General features: G+C 32.5%; 1 protein-coding gene across 2 annotated transcripts in view; it reads left to right on the forward strand.

Moving 5' to 3' along the window:
* The window catches only part of LOC108607843 (putative neural-cadherin 2), a 145948-nt gene that overhangs the window by 52484 nt on the left and 76156 nt on the right, over positions 1-17308 (forward strand). For both annotated transcript variants that reach the window (XM_017998908.1, XM_017998909.1), the window contains exon 4: positions 545-1217. In XM_017998908.1, coding sequence (XP_017854397.1) covers positions 1163-1217 — 55 coding nt within the window. In that variant the 5' untranslated portion in view covers positions 545-1162. The remainder of the gene's footprint in view (positions 1-544; positions 1218-17308) is intronic.

The following is a 17308-nucleotide window of genomic DNA, read 5'->3' on the forward strand; positions in this document are numbered from 1 at the left end:
CTTTTTCGCCAGAGCTTAATTAATTTTTTAATATTATTTTATTGATATTTATGACGCTGTTAAATCGCACTAAATATTTTCTGTCTGCGGTCAATGCCTCCTTGTCTGTGTGTATTAAAAACTTTCATATTTTTAAATGATTTATATTTACGCTTGTTTAATATTTATGCACAACCGAGAGAGAGAGAGCCAAAGCCAATCTGAGCCTTTTGTTTCGAGCTGCAAGTTGTTCGCATAATTAACCAATATATGTGGATAAATAGCAATAGCACTTTGCCATTTATCAATTAACTGATTTTGTTGTCTGCAGCAATGACAAACTCACAATTGATCAGAAAAAAAGCTCAGACAAAATGTGAAATTATTTAAACACATTTAATAATAATAAAAATATAATAAAAATTAAAAATAAGTTTTATGCTTACTAAAATATTATAGAAATTTTTATTTCGAATAAGTTATTAAATAATAAGTTATTAAGATATTTTTAAAAATATTTGACAGCTGCTAATAATAATATTTTACTCTATCTATTTAATTTCAGCTCATGAAGAAAAAACCTTGAGCGCAGTCAAACAGAAATTTTAACAGCAGCACGCTTTCTATAATCACATTAACTACAGTTTGCCATTTCATAAAGGAATAACTGAAATAGACAACTATAAGAGGAGCAGCAAAAAAAATACAGCAAAGTAGAATAGAAACTACTTTGATTGCAACATAAAATTGCCACAGAAAATTGCATAAAATTGCAGTCGCCCCAGACAAAAACTAAAGAAGTAAAAAAAAGAAACCGAAGCGTAGCAGCGTGGGCAAGGATAGCTAAAAACAAAGGACATAAGCAAGCAGCTGACCCTTTACAGTAATTTTGCCACACAGAGCACAAAGCTGCGAGAGCGAACTGAAAGTTTAATTGCCTCAGCTTGAAAGTGAATGCAACAATTAAAAGCAAAAACTTTGAAACAAAATGCTGTTGCTCAGGCCAAGGCGCCAATACGCTAAACAGAAGCTAGCAGACGCTTAAGATACAAAAGCAGAGCGAGACAGCACGAGCGGGCGAGCGAGCGAGACACAACTTAAAACTAAAACTTGAGCGCACTGCAGTTCACGAGCGACCGAAAGCAGCAGCGCTTAATTTTTAAACTGTCTGCTTCGTTATTGAATGGACACAAAAGCATTCGACATACAAATGCATATTTGGAAACTTTTGTTAATTGGTAAGTGACAATTTCTTTACTTATTTTTTATATAAACTTTGCGCCAAGTCTGCGCTTCGCATTTGTTTAGACAGCAAATAAGCGCAAAGTGCAATAGACAAGTTTTGCGTGAAAGGGTTCAAAGTTTCAAGCCACGCTGGGTGCCTTTCATATTTAACTTGACTGCAATTTGCGCTGCGCTACGCTCCGCTCGTTTCGCTTTCATTCATTTGTTGTGGTTTTTTTTTAAAAAGCGCGCCACGCTGGTTTAAATAGTAGTTGCAAATTTTCTGTTGCCTACTTTGCTGCGTTGCTTTAGTTTGCCGCGTGTTGAGTGCAACTCGCCTTAAGGTTGCAACTTTTCGTTGCAGTTGCTGCCGCTGAGAGCTTTTTAATTATGTTAGACATGCGGTCGTTTAGTTAATAAACAATTTCATAAGCTATAATTAATAATTTAGCTCAACAAAAAGGTTGGAATTCAATTTATGGCAACTTTTTAACAAAGCAGCTGCTTCTAATTTTCATTTTCAATTACTGCTGCGGCAATTGCCCAGGATTAATTTGCAACGCGCACAAAACATTTTCTTTGGCTTCATTCAAGCTCTCAATTTCAATTTTGTAATTTTTTATTTGATGTCCAGCGCAGAGTTTGATTTTTACATTGTGCGTTGTCGTCCTGCGTCCTGGTCAGCTTTGCTATGGCATAAAAAACTTTGAAAGCACATGCTGGCTGAACCATTGCTGCTGTTGCTGTTGCACTTAATAAAGTTATATATAGCTGAAGCGTTTTACTGCACAACTTGTGAGTAACTTGAGCTCTGTAAGGTCGTCGACTGTCTGTCTGTTGAGCTAGTTGATTGATGGCATCGATAAGTTTTTACAAATTGCACACACATGTTCTGTCACTGACCGCACACACACACACACACACGTACAGATAAATCAAAGCTCTGTTGCATTAAATTTGCATTTTATTTAACAATTTGTTGTAGTTTCTTCAACTGCTGGCACTTGAGACAGCAGCAAAAGCGGCTTAATGAGTGCCACTCATCTACATATTTGAAGTACAAAGGCCAAAGCAAGAGGCTGCAGAAAAAAAAAACCACAACAATTAAACTTTGACTGAGTTTTGCAAACTCAAAAAACAGGCAAATTGTTAAGCAGCCCTTTTTATATAAGTTTGGGTGTGTTTTATAAACTCCGCAGTGTGTTTGACACTTTATGCTTAAACTTTGACAACTTATATGTATGTCCTGGAATTAATAGAGCAACACAGCCGCAGGCATTTCAAGCGACACGTGTGTGTGTGTGAACATATTTTAATTACCACACGAATCTTTCTTAATGAAATTTGTGGCTTTAAAAAACATTTCAAAGTAGAGTGCAAAGTCTTAATGTTTGCCAAGTCTACACAGCAAATCTTTAAAGCATAAACCTAACGTAGTTAATGCTTTAGCTATAAATATAAGAGCTGTACAGCTTGTGAATAGTAGCGCTTTGTCTAACTTATAAATATACAACTGCAAATTCGAAGTTCAGCAAAGCTTTCTAAATAGTAGACTTTGCTTTAGTCTCATAATTAAAAGTCACCACCTTCTTCTAAAGTTCGATTACGGAAATTCGATAGTTGACATTGTTTTACTCTTATAGATATACAACTGCAAATTCGAAGTTTAGCAAAGCTTTCAACCTGCGCTAATAGTAGACTCTGCTTTGCTTATAATTATAAGAAAGTCAAGACAGCCACCACCATGTGCTGAAGTTCGATTTTAAAGCGTTAATAGACATTGCTCTACTTATAATTATAAGACAGTCAAGACAGCCACCATCAGGTGCTAAACTTCGATTTCGAAGCATCAATAGTAAACATTGCTTGAATCTTATACATATACGACTTTCAACACTTGTAGCAGCCGTTTCACTTTCGAAAATGAAACTGCCGCATTCGCAGTAGTAGTAAAGTAGCAGACTATGCTTATATTTCGACAATTCGATGTTGTATGCGTATAATTTAAATAGAAGCAGCAATAACTAAAATTCATTGTCGATTGGCTGAAGCATTAAATTCTTATACTTCAACTTATACTGGTACTTTAGCGTGGAGGCGCTTATACTTCTTATACTGCTACTTTATATTTATGAGAGTATAAGCTAAATATAAACAACAATGTCTAAAATTCATTGTCGATTAGCTGCAGCATAGAAGTTATTATGCTTATACTTATACTCTTATACTGGTACTTAAGCATGGCACGTCGTATACAACTTCTTATATGTACTTATACATTAATTTGTGTGAGAGTATAAGCTAAATATAAGTAGCAATATCTAAAATTTATATTCGCTTAGCTGAACTATACTTATTCTTATACTGGGACTTTAGCATAGATTTTCTCATTGAATATCCCCTTATAAAAATTACTAACGCTGCTGCCTTTGCTATAAACTTTAACTGTTATACGTATTTTTAACAAAGTAAAGAGTAAACTTGCTGCTCTTAAAATTAAAAACATAGCTTAAGCTACAAAAATTAAAACAGCTGCAATTAAAATTAATTCACTAAAATTTTTCTATAACTTCTAAAGCTAAAATAAAAGTGAAACCATTAGTTGACTTAAACATAATGCAAACAAATTACAAATTACTTTGCTGTTGTTTTTGCCTCCAAACAAGACAACAACTCAACAAAAATGTTAACAGGCCAATGACAAGAGCGGGGGGAGCTGCTGGCCTACTGACACCAGCGGGTCCACAACTGGGGCTAACAACTATAATTTGTGTGCTGCAAGCACCCGCCCTAAGGGTGCAAGCACACACACACATACACATATACACATGAGCTCTGCATGTTTTGTTTTTATTATAGTAGCTTCATTTGCAATGCACAAAGCGAACAGCAACAGCAACAAAGTTGAAAGAGAGCTGAGCGTAGAGTTGTATAAAAGTAAGAAGCAGCTGAAATGAAAAATCTACGCATACACATGTACAAAATATATATATGTTGTGTGTGTGTGTGTGAAAATATAAGCAAAAAATAAAAGATATGCATGTGTTTGCTAGTGTGAGCTACACTTGTAGCTTTTAGATATGCAAACAGTGTTGAGATACACAGCGAGAAAATTATAGTATATTATGCTGAATTAATTATAATTGATTGCGTGAATTTTGGATAGTTTAAATATTTGCTGCTGCGCTAAATGCTGCAAAATATTAAGAAAGACTTTTGCATAATTGCAATTTATTAAAAGAAATATTTGAAAGCTTGAAAATTTAGACGCTGTTTTAATACAAAACTCATAAGGGCTTGGAAAATGCCGAAAAATAATTTTAATAGCAAATATATATTTGTCTTAATTGTAATTTATTAAACAAATCTTTCAAAGTTTAAAGATTGAAAGCTCAAAATGCTGAAAATTACTTGAAAAAGTATAAAAATTTAGCTTAATTGCATTTGATTAAAAGAAATTAGCTATAAAATATTAAACTAAAATAGTTTGCTTATTACAATTGTTTAAAAGAAATATTAGAAAGCTTTAAGATTAAGCGCTGATTTAATTGAGAGTTGATTAAGGGATTGTAAAATATAAAAAATAGTGCTTAAGTGCAATTGTTTAAAAGAAATAATTGAAAGCTTGAAGGCGCTGCTTTAATTCAAAGATAAGCCATAAATTTCGCTCAGTGCATACGTTTGGGTGCTAAAATGGCCACAGATACAATTTGTGTTACCACCAAGTAAATGTTGACACTTGACGCAGACAAATGCACACACACAAGAGAGAGAGAGACAGAGAGTGTGAGTGTGAGGCATAAAAAAAAACTTGGCAACCCTTTTTTGGAGTTTGTTTTATGCTTCCGCACACTTGACATTGCGCATCCTCAATTCCCACCCACACACGGAATGATTTAGACTGAAAATGTGTGTTAGCCTCATTTTGTTGTTGTTTATGTTGTTGCCGCCTTTGTTAGCCAACTGGACTGACTACGTTGCGTGCCTCTCATTCAATTTTTCTTTGACAGCCAACGCTAGTGTTTGAGGCTTGAATAGCAAATTATTACAGTCTGCTAGCTGATGAATGTTTAGCTAATAAATTTTTGCCTCTGAGCTATTGGTAAAAATATTATGCAAAAAAATAAACTTCAAAACTTTGTTTGCAGTAGACGAAAAAATAATTTAGGCACGTGCGCTGGCATTGATTGTTTGCTATGTTTAAAAAGCTTGCGGCGCTGTTGCTATCTCGCTCTTTTGTTTGTTTTTTATGCTTGTCAATAGCATTTGTTGCTGTCTGCTTAATTAAACAGCGTTTAAATCGCAGTTCACTTTTTTTTGGGTTGCAAATTAACCACGTGCATAACTCAAATAGCGCAAGCTGCTGCTGCTGCTGTTGCCAGGACAATGCCAGCAGGATAATGCCGAGAGCCGTAACCGCAAATGTGCGCAACGAGCAAAACTTTTGCTGTTGCCAAAATATTTGCCAAGAAATTAATTACATAGACCCCGGATAAGTTCAACGAGCAGCGCAGAGTTCTCTATCTCGCTCTCTGTCGATGTATGCAGGCCAAAGTAATGTGTGTGCGTCTGTGTGTGTGTGCGCATACCTGTGTATATCCTTATTGGCCAGCTGCCTTTCACTCGACGACTCACAACACATTCCTTAAGCGCTCTCACTCGCTTCGCAACCGCAATCCTTGCAATATAAACTACTTTGCGGTTCAAAGTTGATGCCTTGAAACTTTTGCTGCTGAATGTGGCGCGTCTGCAAGTTAATTAAAGTGCTTTATAACCTGCTGCACCCCTCACCCCTCCACACTGCTGGGCTGCAATCGCTGCAGTTGTCATTTTCAACTCCCAAGATTTTTGTTGACTTTTGCTCATGCTAAGCGGCTTTTAAATATTTAAATTTATTTCATTGCTACTGTTGCTTAAGCTGACGACACAGTTCACATAATTCCTAGAATGTAACAAATATTGCAAAATTATTTAATTGACAGTTGACAGACTTAGACGAATTCAATAGAATTTTAGAATTTGTAAAGTCTGAAAATTAACAGCGTTTAAATTGATTTATTTATATTTGTTGCAAACATTTATGCTGAAAAGTTAATTTCTAAGGCAATTCATAAAATCAATTATATTGGCACAATTTTGTTAACAATATTTCTAAATAAAAATTGATAGTCTTCAGAAAAAAAAGTATTGTTAATGAAAGAATATTATATATAAATTATTAAATAAATAAACAAACTTGAAATTGCTGCAATATTAAATTAAATTATTCTCTCTGCTCTAAATTACTATTATTTTTTAATTCCTTATAAATTTTGGCATATTTTCAGTTGATAAAATATTAATATAAAGCTAAAATATTATTAGCTCAAAAATTTGTTTGGACTTATGTAAAGAATTTTTATAAGGTTTTTATAATAAATTCAAATATTTTTTAGTTAAAGCAAAGTATTGAAAAATTGTAGGTTAACAATAAAAATTTTAAATATTTTGTAATTGGATATCAAATTTTGACTGTCATTATATATTCCATATTTAGTGCAACCAAAATTTTACAAAATATTTAACTAAACTATTTTTGCCATAGTTTTTATTATAATCTTCAATACTCATATATTTCTTATAAAAATTATGGTAATATTTTAGTTTGACACGGTATTAAAAAATAATAAACTAAAAATTGATTAGCTTTAAATATTTTTGATTTAGTTCAAGCAAAGTATTCAAAAATATTAAGCTAAAATAATATGTGTTTAAAATGAAGCATAAATTTTGGCTTCAAATATTACTTATTTTTTTAGTTTAAGCAAACTATAAAAATATAATAAATTAAAAATTGAGTGGCTGAAAATATTTTGAGCTCAAATATTTCTTATCAAAATTATTGCAATTTTTTAGTTTGAGCCAAAGTATTAAATTTATTTAAAATATGCTTTGTTTAAAATAGTTTGTGTGCATAAATTTTGTTGCTCATTATAAATGCAAATATTTCAATTAAAAACAAATTTATGTATAGAAAGAATTTCCAATCAACTAAATACAATACAAAAGCTTGGACATTACACTTTGGTAAATCCACAAACTCTGCGGCAGCGATGTGAATTCAATTATCCAAACACAAACTGTAAACAGTGAACTTGTGTAAACTTTGGCTGAAGCCGCCGCAGGCAAATGAACGTTGCTGCAAGGACAAAAGCGCACGACTTATGTCAAAGGAGCTGGCAACTCAAATATCTAGAACTAAACAAAACGTAACGCAAAAAAAAAAAAAAACAGTACGCAACAGTTTGAGCAAGCTTGAGCAACAACAAAGAAGCAAAGCAAATAACGTTTTGTAGCTTTGCGCAGGCCAAAGGTAGTTGGCCAACTTTACATGAAAATTAAATAAGTAGCAGCTTAAGTAACTTGAAGAGCAGCAGGACGAAAGCAAAAAAATGTGTATAATGTTGAAAGTGAAGCGTGCGCTGCAGCTCAATGAGAAAAAAAAAAAAAAATAACACAAAGCATGAATAAGTAACGTGGTTATCTAGGGAGAAAGTCAGCAGGCGCCGTCAGCTTTAACTTGTGGCATAAATGACAACAACAACAAAACGTTGCGGGGCACGGCTGTGCTTATGTCACAGCAGGACACGTGTGGCAGTCACCTGTGCCACAGAGACAGAGAGCGACAACTATTTGAGCAAAAGTTTTTGTTACTTTAGATTTGATTTAAACACTTTGTTGATGCTGCTGATGCTGCTGCTTTGACAGCTGGTTTTGCATTTTGATTTGGGTAGCAATATAGATTTAATTTTATATCTATTCGGGCAGTTAATCAGCATTCTAGTTGCAAACGCACGTTTGCCACCCCACCCCGCAACCTTTGTCAAAACGCTTTTCAATAACTAACTGCAATCTGTTCGCTCTTCGTGACAAATTTGCTTTGCCTGTCCAAAGATTTATCATCGTCGTTTGCCTGTCACAATCGACAATTCAACTCATTATAGTTGGGTCGACTTCTACGCTCTCTCTCTTTAGTTTTTTTTTGTCGCCTTTTTGTCTGCGTGCTGCAAATTGTCGCTCAAACTTTCTTTTATTTTTTTCCATTTCTGCTTTTTGTCTCTCGTTGTCTTCTCGACTCAATTGTTGTCACACTCGGCGTATGAATGATTATAATTTCTGCTGTGGCTTCTTGGCTTACCGCATTGAATGTTAATTAATTTGAATTGCGTAACGACTTTTGCTGCTTTGTCATCATCTCCAGCAGCAGCAGCAGCAGCAGATAATTATGAAAGAGCTTATGACTAATATTAAGTATACGCAGTCATAAGCTTAAGCTAAACAGAACAAACTTATTCATTAAACTTAAAACAAATAGTTGCATTTATAATTTATATGAAATCAACCAAATATCAACATATATTTTATTTTGAATTGAAAAGATTTTTAAATGATTTAATTTATAATTTATATGTAACTTTTAAATCTTAAGCACATGAATTAAGTTTCCAAGTTTTATTAGCAGATATTTTTTCTAGCTCATAAGATTTTCAAATGAATTAATTTAATTTAATTAATTTAAATGGAAATCTTAAACCACAAGCAAATTAATTAAGTTTGCAAGTTTTTTTTTAAGTCATATAATTTTTAAATGATTTAATTTATAATTTATATGTAACGCTTAAATCTCAAGTCAGTTAATTTAGTTTTATCAACAGATATTTTTTTTAATTCATAAGATTTTTAAATGATTTACTTTATATAATTTATATGTAACTCTTAAATATCAAGCAAATGAATTAAGTTTCCAAGTTTTATTAGCAAATATTTTTTCTTATTCATAAAATTTTTAAATGATTTAGTTTATAATTTATATGGAATCAAGCAAAACAATTAAATTTCTAATTTTTCCCAATTTATAAAGTTTGATTTATAATTTAAATAGAATTCTTTGCTCTTCTGACTTCAATTAAAGTATGTTCAATAATTTAAATAGAATTCTTTGCTCTTCTATTTACAAGTTATCAGTCTGACTTCAAGTAAAGTTCTATTTATTATTCAAACAGAATTCTTTACTCTTCTATTTAAAAATCAGTGTGACTTTACTCAAAGTACGATTTATAATTCAAATAGAATTATTTTCTTTTCTGACTTCAATTAATGTATGTTCAATAATTGAAATAGAATTCTTTGCTCTTCTTAAAGTACGATTTATAATTTAAATAGAATTCTTACTCTTCTGACTTCAAGTTAAGTACGTGCTATAATTGAAATAGAATTCTTTACTCTTATAAGTTATCAATCTGACTTCAAGGAAAGTTGGATTTATTATTTAAATATAATTTTTGGCTTTTCTATTTATAAGTTCTCAGTCTGACTTTAATTAAGATAAGTTCTATAATTCAAATAGAATTGTTCACGCTGCTATTTATAAGTTCTCAGTCTAACTTTAAGTACAATGCATTGCTTTGCTTTAGCTCACTCCAGCTACAGCTTTAGCTGTTATTAAACTAATACATGTGCGCTAGTGTTGCTTAAGCTCATTAACTTGCCGCCAAGCAAACAAATCAAAGCATTCAAATCGGAACTGAATGACCCAACACACACACACACACACTCGCATAACAAATCATAATTGTCTGAAGCATGCAAGCTCATAAATGGCACAAGGACTTTCACACACAAATCCCTGCAAATGTCATTGCAATTGTATTTGGCTAAATGGTTATGAAGTGGTCCATACAGTGTCTGAACTTGCAATGAGAAAAACGTTGACAATGCGCACACACACACACACACACACACACAGGTATGTGCAGCATTCAATTACATTTTGCCCAGCTGATCGAGTGAAAATCAGAGAGAGAGAGAGAGAGGGAGAGGAGTCATGTATGTGGCTTTCAACAATGGACAAATAACAAAAGAGCGGCGGTCGCACAAATAACTCACGACAATGCCAGCAAGCAAAATGAAGATAGATGCCACGCCCACTCTATGCGTTATATGAATGATGAGAGCGAGAGAGAATGAGTGACACAGTAACTGCATGAGCGAATGCATTGAGTGCATGACTGACTGACTAACGCACTCGACATGCTGCCCTCTCATTTGGCCTTGTTCTGTGCAGCACATCAAATGAATTGTTGTTTATTTGTCTCACACACACACACACACAGACGCTGACGCACTTACACATGCACATTGACAAATAGCTCGATGCATATTTCAAGCCATTTAATGTTGCGCCGCATTTTATGCAACACTAAATTGTTATAAATCATTTGTATTGTCTACAGTCTTTACTCGCTTCAATGGCATAGCAATTGATTGAATTAAACTGACGTTTATTTTAAGCGAGATCGCGTTAAACATAAAAGTCATAGACAAACTCATACTACAGTTTATTATTTCTTAAACGAAATTTGAGCGTCACCAACGTTTGTATACTCTTTCCACATAAACGCTAGAAACTCTCTTAATTAGCACTCCCAACTTGTTGTGCTTTTCTATTTGTTTCTCTTTTTTTTACTGCAACACAATTCTTACACCCATTTCAATACTCGTAGTATTGTAATTGCAATTTATAAACTCTTTTATTTATTCATTTCTTTTACATGTTTATTTGGATGTGGGTCTTATCATTAATTTCGTAATCTGGGATTCCTCTAACCTGAAATAAGAAGAAAAAAAATTAGCATGTTATACATTTCAATACAATATTTAATACATACGAGATATCTGTACACTTGTCGAACCACCAACCAAATCTGTACCTATCAGCGCAATTCATTTCATCATTATCATTATCACGATCTGTGGTTGTGAATTTCACATCTGTTTTAGTTCCATAATAAAAATTATGTCCAGAAATGGATCCTATTGTTAACACCTTGTACGACTCGGTTTCATTTGCAAATGAGAAATTGCTGAAGTGCATTTCCCCGATTGTACTATCTAAAAACATTTCGTGCGATTGAAATTTTGTCATAAGATGCAGCTTATCGAGTCCGATCCAAAAGTCATAGCCAAAACCTCCAAATCCAGTTTTATATTCATTCCATGTACTTTTACCAAATTTGTCATTAATTGATTGTCTTCTCATTATAACAGTCCAACCGCCGCCATTCTCTGAAGTACATAGCACCTCAAAGGAATCCATGCCTGGTACACGAATCGTTTGAAAACCATCTAAATTGGGATTATCTCTGCAGCTAGTTGCATAAGTTGTATTAATTGGGCTATGCTCTTTCTCTTTCAATGTGGCCATGCTCTTGTCGTTTTCAGCATTCTTGGGCATTTGTTGATCATGCAGCTTAGCTTCTTGTGTAATGTTATTATTTTTCATTTCATTTATCATAGCTTGTTTCTTTTTCAAATCGGCAATATATTTATGCTTCTGAAGTAATAAACTATTAATGGCTAATTGTTGTTCATTAAGCTTTGCTTCTTGTTTTGCGATTATAGTGTCCTTTTCTTCAATCATAACTTGTTGATTCTCCGTTTGTATCAGCTTTAAAATTTCCACGGTAAATTGTTCTTTAAGCTCAGTTTGTTGGCTGCGTAATTGTTCAGACAGCGTATGTCCCAGCCTGTCGAACTGCTTGGCTGTAATTCCAGATTGGTTAACGCATTTCCTATGAGTTTCTTGTACGGTGGCATTCTTTATATTTCGATTTTCGACACATGTAACGTAAACCTTTAAATAGCAAATATTAAGTTTTAATAGAAATAAAATCTATTATACCACAGCATTTGCTTACCGTTTCACAATCAATTGCCGCATTAAATTCAACATAAAGCAGCAAAAACACAAATAACACAAAGTGCGATTTATTCATATTGAATTGTTAAAGCGAACTATTCGATAGAAAACTAAAAAGTAAACTAAAATTAAATTTTGCGCAACGTTATCAGCTTGGCTTGGTCACATCAGAATTTTGCGCAAATGATCTTTGACATACGTTGATAAAGAAAGAAAGATTAAGCGTATTATCAACATAGTGACCTATGACCTATTGTGACCAAAAATAATTTTAGAGCTGATAAAATATATAAACTGTTGGCAACAGTAAATGTTCTATATGTTTTTATAGTATGTATAATATATATTTATTATATGCGTGCTGTTATGTTTCGCATTCAAATTTTAAATGGAAATATACTAAATGTATGCTTATATATATTTATTTAAATACTCTTGGCTAATCAAAGTGCATTAAAAAGTTGGCAGCGTGCAAATTTCTGCTACAAACATTTGCGCAATGCAATTGCAGCAGCTAAATTAAAACTAAACAAGTTAGGGCAGCTTAGAATATAAAATTCATGCAGCCAACTTGCAAATACACTTTAATAAGCTGAGCAGCTTTGGCATACCCGTGCAGCAATTTTTTAAATGCCAAAGCGTATAAGAAATGGCAACGCTTTAGGCTCAAGGTTGCACTTAGGCCCTTGCAAATCAAACGGCAGCGCTGCCGAACGTGACTTGTGCGAAATTGATGCTGATTTACTTTGCTGGCCTCAACATGAAATCAATTGCAAATAATAACTGCTGGCGCATGCAGTTTAAATTGCACTTAAGCCTTAAACTACATTTGTAAATGAATAGCGCAAAAATTTATAATATTTGCAAATTGAGTATATCTATTACATGCAGTAAGCTTCTCAGTTTAAGTTAACAAAAAGCAAAAAATACAATTTTAAATAATATATAAATTGCTGACCATAGCCACGCCCACAAATAAAACACACACAAGCTTTTAAATGTTAGTTGCAGTCAATTTTTCTATCAAATATATTTTTTATTTTATGCTCGAGTCAAATAAACATGCGTTGGCTGCCAGTAAAATGCAAATGTATTGCACCCAATCAAAGCGGATGTCAGTGTGTGCGTGTGTGTGTGTGTGTGCGTTTGCTTACTCATGCATATCATAATTTATTTACAAAATATTTATGCTAATATTTTGTTAGACAAACATTGTAATTTTTGCGTATTTTCGGCAACTTTCGACAGCAGCCAGTTTTTCCATTCAAAAACCACAAAATTACGCTTCACTGTCAGCTCAAATTATGCATGCATATATATTTGTATATATATATATTGGCAGTCAGCTTTAATTAGCAAACAAAAGCGACTATAAAAAAATTAGCTTGTGTTAAAATGATTGAGTTTGATGAAGCAGCCAACAAAATTGTTGGCGTGTACTTTTTTTTATGCCTTTATAAACTTCGCTTACTAAATTAATTAGTATTGCAAATAGTTTATTAGCGTATGCAGGTATTTTGTACTGCAAAACGCTGTTAACTGTTTAGATTAAAAAATTCTTTGCGCGAGATGTTTATAAATAGTTCAAGCAAAGTTTGCTTATTAATCAAAAAACAAAGTTTGAGCACACGCAATAAAAATTGCTAGAAAGGAAATTAAAAAAGAACAAGTGGACAGGTTAAAGTTGGACGCCACCAACATTTAAATACACTTTGACCAGGGTATCGCAGCAAACACACGCATGCACTCACAAACACATACACACAAAACAGCTAACGCGTCACAGCTCGTTTTCGCTGTAGCGTCAGCACGTGCATTCCGCTGTCTATATTGAAAATTTAAATAAAACAAGAAGTGTTCTTAATGTTTTTTTAGCTTATAATATTTTGAGAGCAACATTTTATTTTAAAAATGTTTTTATTATAGGTTAAAATATTAAGTATAATTCTAACAAAAGCAATTCATTTAAAGCTTATTGAAAATAAATTTAAAATATTTTAAAATATAAACTGCAAGTGTTTTAGAATTGCATGCAAATTATTTCAATGCAACAACTAATCAATTTAAGCAATTTAACTATCAAAAGCTCAAACATAAAACGTTGCTAAAATTTTTTAAAATACCTAATACTATTTTTATTAAAACTGTATTGCAGTATTTTTTTTTTTTTATTTCTTAGCTTGAAATTAAATATTAAAATGCTAACAAAGGCAACTTTAATTAATAAAAAAATATAAACTAGAATTGCTTTTTAATTATCGTTAGCATTTAAATGAAACATAAAATGTTGCAAATATTTTTTAAAATACCTAATACTATTTTTAGAAGAAGAAGTGCGTATTATATTAAAAATATTTCTTAGCTAGAAATTAAATATTAAAATGTAAACAAAAAATATCTAAAAATATAAAATGTTCAGAATGTGTTAGGGCGACTAGAATATTATTTCAATAAATGAACTAATTATCTTAAGCACTTTATGTATCAAAAGCTGATACACAACACACACACACAGACACTGTCATATGCTATTGATTATGTTAAGAGTTTCGAGTGGTTCGCATCTTCATTGGCCAGCTGCTGCTAATGGTTGGCAGAGCTTAGAGTTTATGGCATGTTTAATGTGTTTTATGTTGGCTGTGGCTGCTGCTGCTGCTCTAAGTGATCAGCCCGAGCAGCCAAGCTATAGAGTCGAGTGTCCTGTTGTGGACAACATGTTGACAACAAGCAGCAACAACAATACAAACATGGCTAACATAGAGTGCAGAAATTATACGAGCAACACACAAAATTTGTGTTGTTGTTGTTGTTGTTGTTGCTTGTATACATGGGAAGCTAAAATATCGTTCTGCTCGGCAAGAACTGACATGACAGTAACTTCAGCTGCAATGCCACAACCAAAGCAACAACAACAACAATGCTGCTGCTGCTGCTTGATTCATGTTTCGTTAGCAAAGGCCAAAAGTTGCATTTATGCATGCGACGTGTTGGCCGCTGTTATCCCGTTTGCCTGGACACGCTGCCATTTCCCTAAAGTCAGCGCTCGCTGCAAAATGTAACAGCAAAGGGAATCAGCGAGGCAAGTGTGCGGCGTGTGGCACGTTGCAGGGAAATAAAAGTAGCAGTAGTTGCTGCTGCTTCAAGTAGATTGAGGCAAGCAGCATGTTAGAGCTTTGACAGTTGCAGTTGCAGCTTAACAAGCTTTACTCACAGCTCTTACAGTTAAATAATGAACAGCCACACACACAAATACACATACGTATGGCATGCAACGTGTTGCAAGTTCATTAGAAGTTCAATGTGTGAATAAAACGAGGTCAGCACTGAGTAATCAGAAATCAGAAATCATTGCTAGTTCACAGTAAACTAATTATTGTGCTCTTAGTGCACTTTTGACAGCAGAATTTTCTAAGCCAGTGTACAGTTTATTTTTGTGTACAATTTAAAATATCAAAGCTACAATCATTTCTGTTTTTGATTGCATATAAAATTTCAAACAGTTTGTAGTTGAAATTTTGTAGCTTTTATTTATTGGCGTTGGCTTTAGGTTTATAAAAATATATTTTAGAATATTTAGTTAGATTGTGTAGACAAATTATTGGCAATTATCTTTCAAAAATATTTAAAATAATTTAAAATAAATGTAGTAAAATTTTTTTAATTTATTGAACTGCTAATTTTTCTTATTTTATTTATTTATTATTTCATTTTTGTAGCTTTTATTTATTTGCGTTGACGTTGAGTTTAAAAAAATATATTTTCGAATATTTAGTAGTAGAAAAGTGTGTAATCAAATTATTGGTAACTATTTTTATTTATTTATTTCAAAAATAATTCAAAGTGTTAATAAATGTAGTAAAATTTTTTAATTAATTAAACTGCTAATAAATTTTCTAATTAACTATAACAAGTTCATAATTTTATTATCATTTTATATATTTTGTGAAAAATATTTTTATTTTAAATTAAATTTGACAATTCATTTAAAATGTCAATGAAATCAAAAAAAAAAATCATGAATCAGTACTATGAATTTTTTAAAATATATATAAATAAAATATAATACACTTTAAATAAAATTTTGGAATTGACTGAAAAAAATTATAAATCACTCATAATTATGAATATAATATAATTATAATAATAGACTATAATAATGAATATTTTATTGCTAGCATGAATGTCATAATTTTAATATAATTTATTATCATTTATAATTTTTATTTCAAAGCTTTTGTAAAAAATATTTTTATTTATATTTTTAAATATAAGTGTCAATGATTAAGTTAATCATGCATTTTTTTAAATAATTCATAAACTATTTTAAATTAACATTATGTTACTGGCATGAATTACATAATTTTATTACAATTTTTATTTCATATGTTTTGTAAACAATATTTGCCACATTTTATTTATTTTTATTTATATGTAAGCATATATTTATAAATAACAATATATAACATCATTAAATGCTTTTTAATATTCTTAAAAGATTTTAATGTAATTAATTTGTTACTAATAAGATTGTCATAATTTTATTATACGCTTATAACTTTGTTATAATGAATTAAATTTCAAAATAATTTGAAATACACTACAAAGTATAAAATAGAAATCTAAAGTACGATGGGAAATAAAAAACTGCAGCCTAGAATTGATATTTGATCAAGAAATTCAAATGAATGCGCTCCATTTGCTAAATACACGTGGCAGGCAACAAACAGAAGCTTCAGTTTTAAGCTGCCGCTTGATGCTGCACAGACACTTCAGATGAGGCAAGTTCGCTCTGTGCATAGAGCTGGATTACTAAAAGTACTATAATGTTCAATCAGCTGCATATTTGAGTGTGCGTGTGCATGTGTGTGTGTGTGATGGGAGTGTAATTTACATGACTGTCTATGCGCCAGTTCTAGCTTATGGAGGTCGTTGGGCTGTCAGAGCAAAAAGCAAAAGAGTAAAGCTAAAAAAAAAAAAAATGCAAAATTCTTTTTGTTGTCGTTTTTGCATGTTGAAATGCATAGAAAGTTTCATGGCAGCAGCAGCAGCAGCGCAACCTTCAAAACAGTTGCATGCATTTTTCAATTTTTCGCCAGAGCAGCAGCTGCCACGCCCACTCACATACACACATGTGCTGTCGCCCAGGCGGCTGCTGTGGCTGCTGCTTTTGCTACACAAATTTCACCGCATGACATTCATCACAGCAAAGAGCACACACACAAACACACACACACACAGATGTGCATATATGTGTATTGGTAGTTTGGGTTTGGTTGCTAGGGTCAGAGTTTGTGTTGGGGGCAGCAACAGCAGCAGCAACATTCGGTTGCATGCCACTGGTTTTTTGTTTGCTTTAGATATTTGGGT

This window comes from Drosophila busckii, chromosome 2L (genome assembly GCF_011750605.1).
Source record: "Drosophila busckii strain San Diego stock center, stock number 13000-0081.31 chromosome 2L, ASM1175060v1, whole genome shotgun sequence".
In the NCBI taxonomy this organism is placed as follows: domain Eukaryota; kingdom Metazoa; phylum Arthropoda; class Insecta; order Diptera; family Drosophilidae; genus Drosophila; species Drosophila busckii.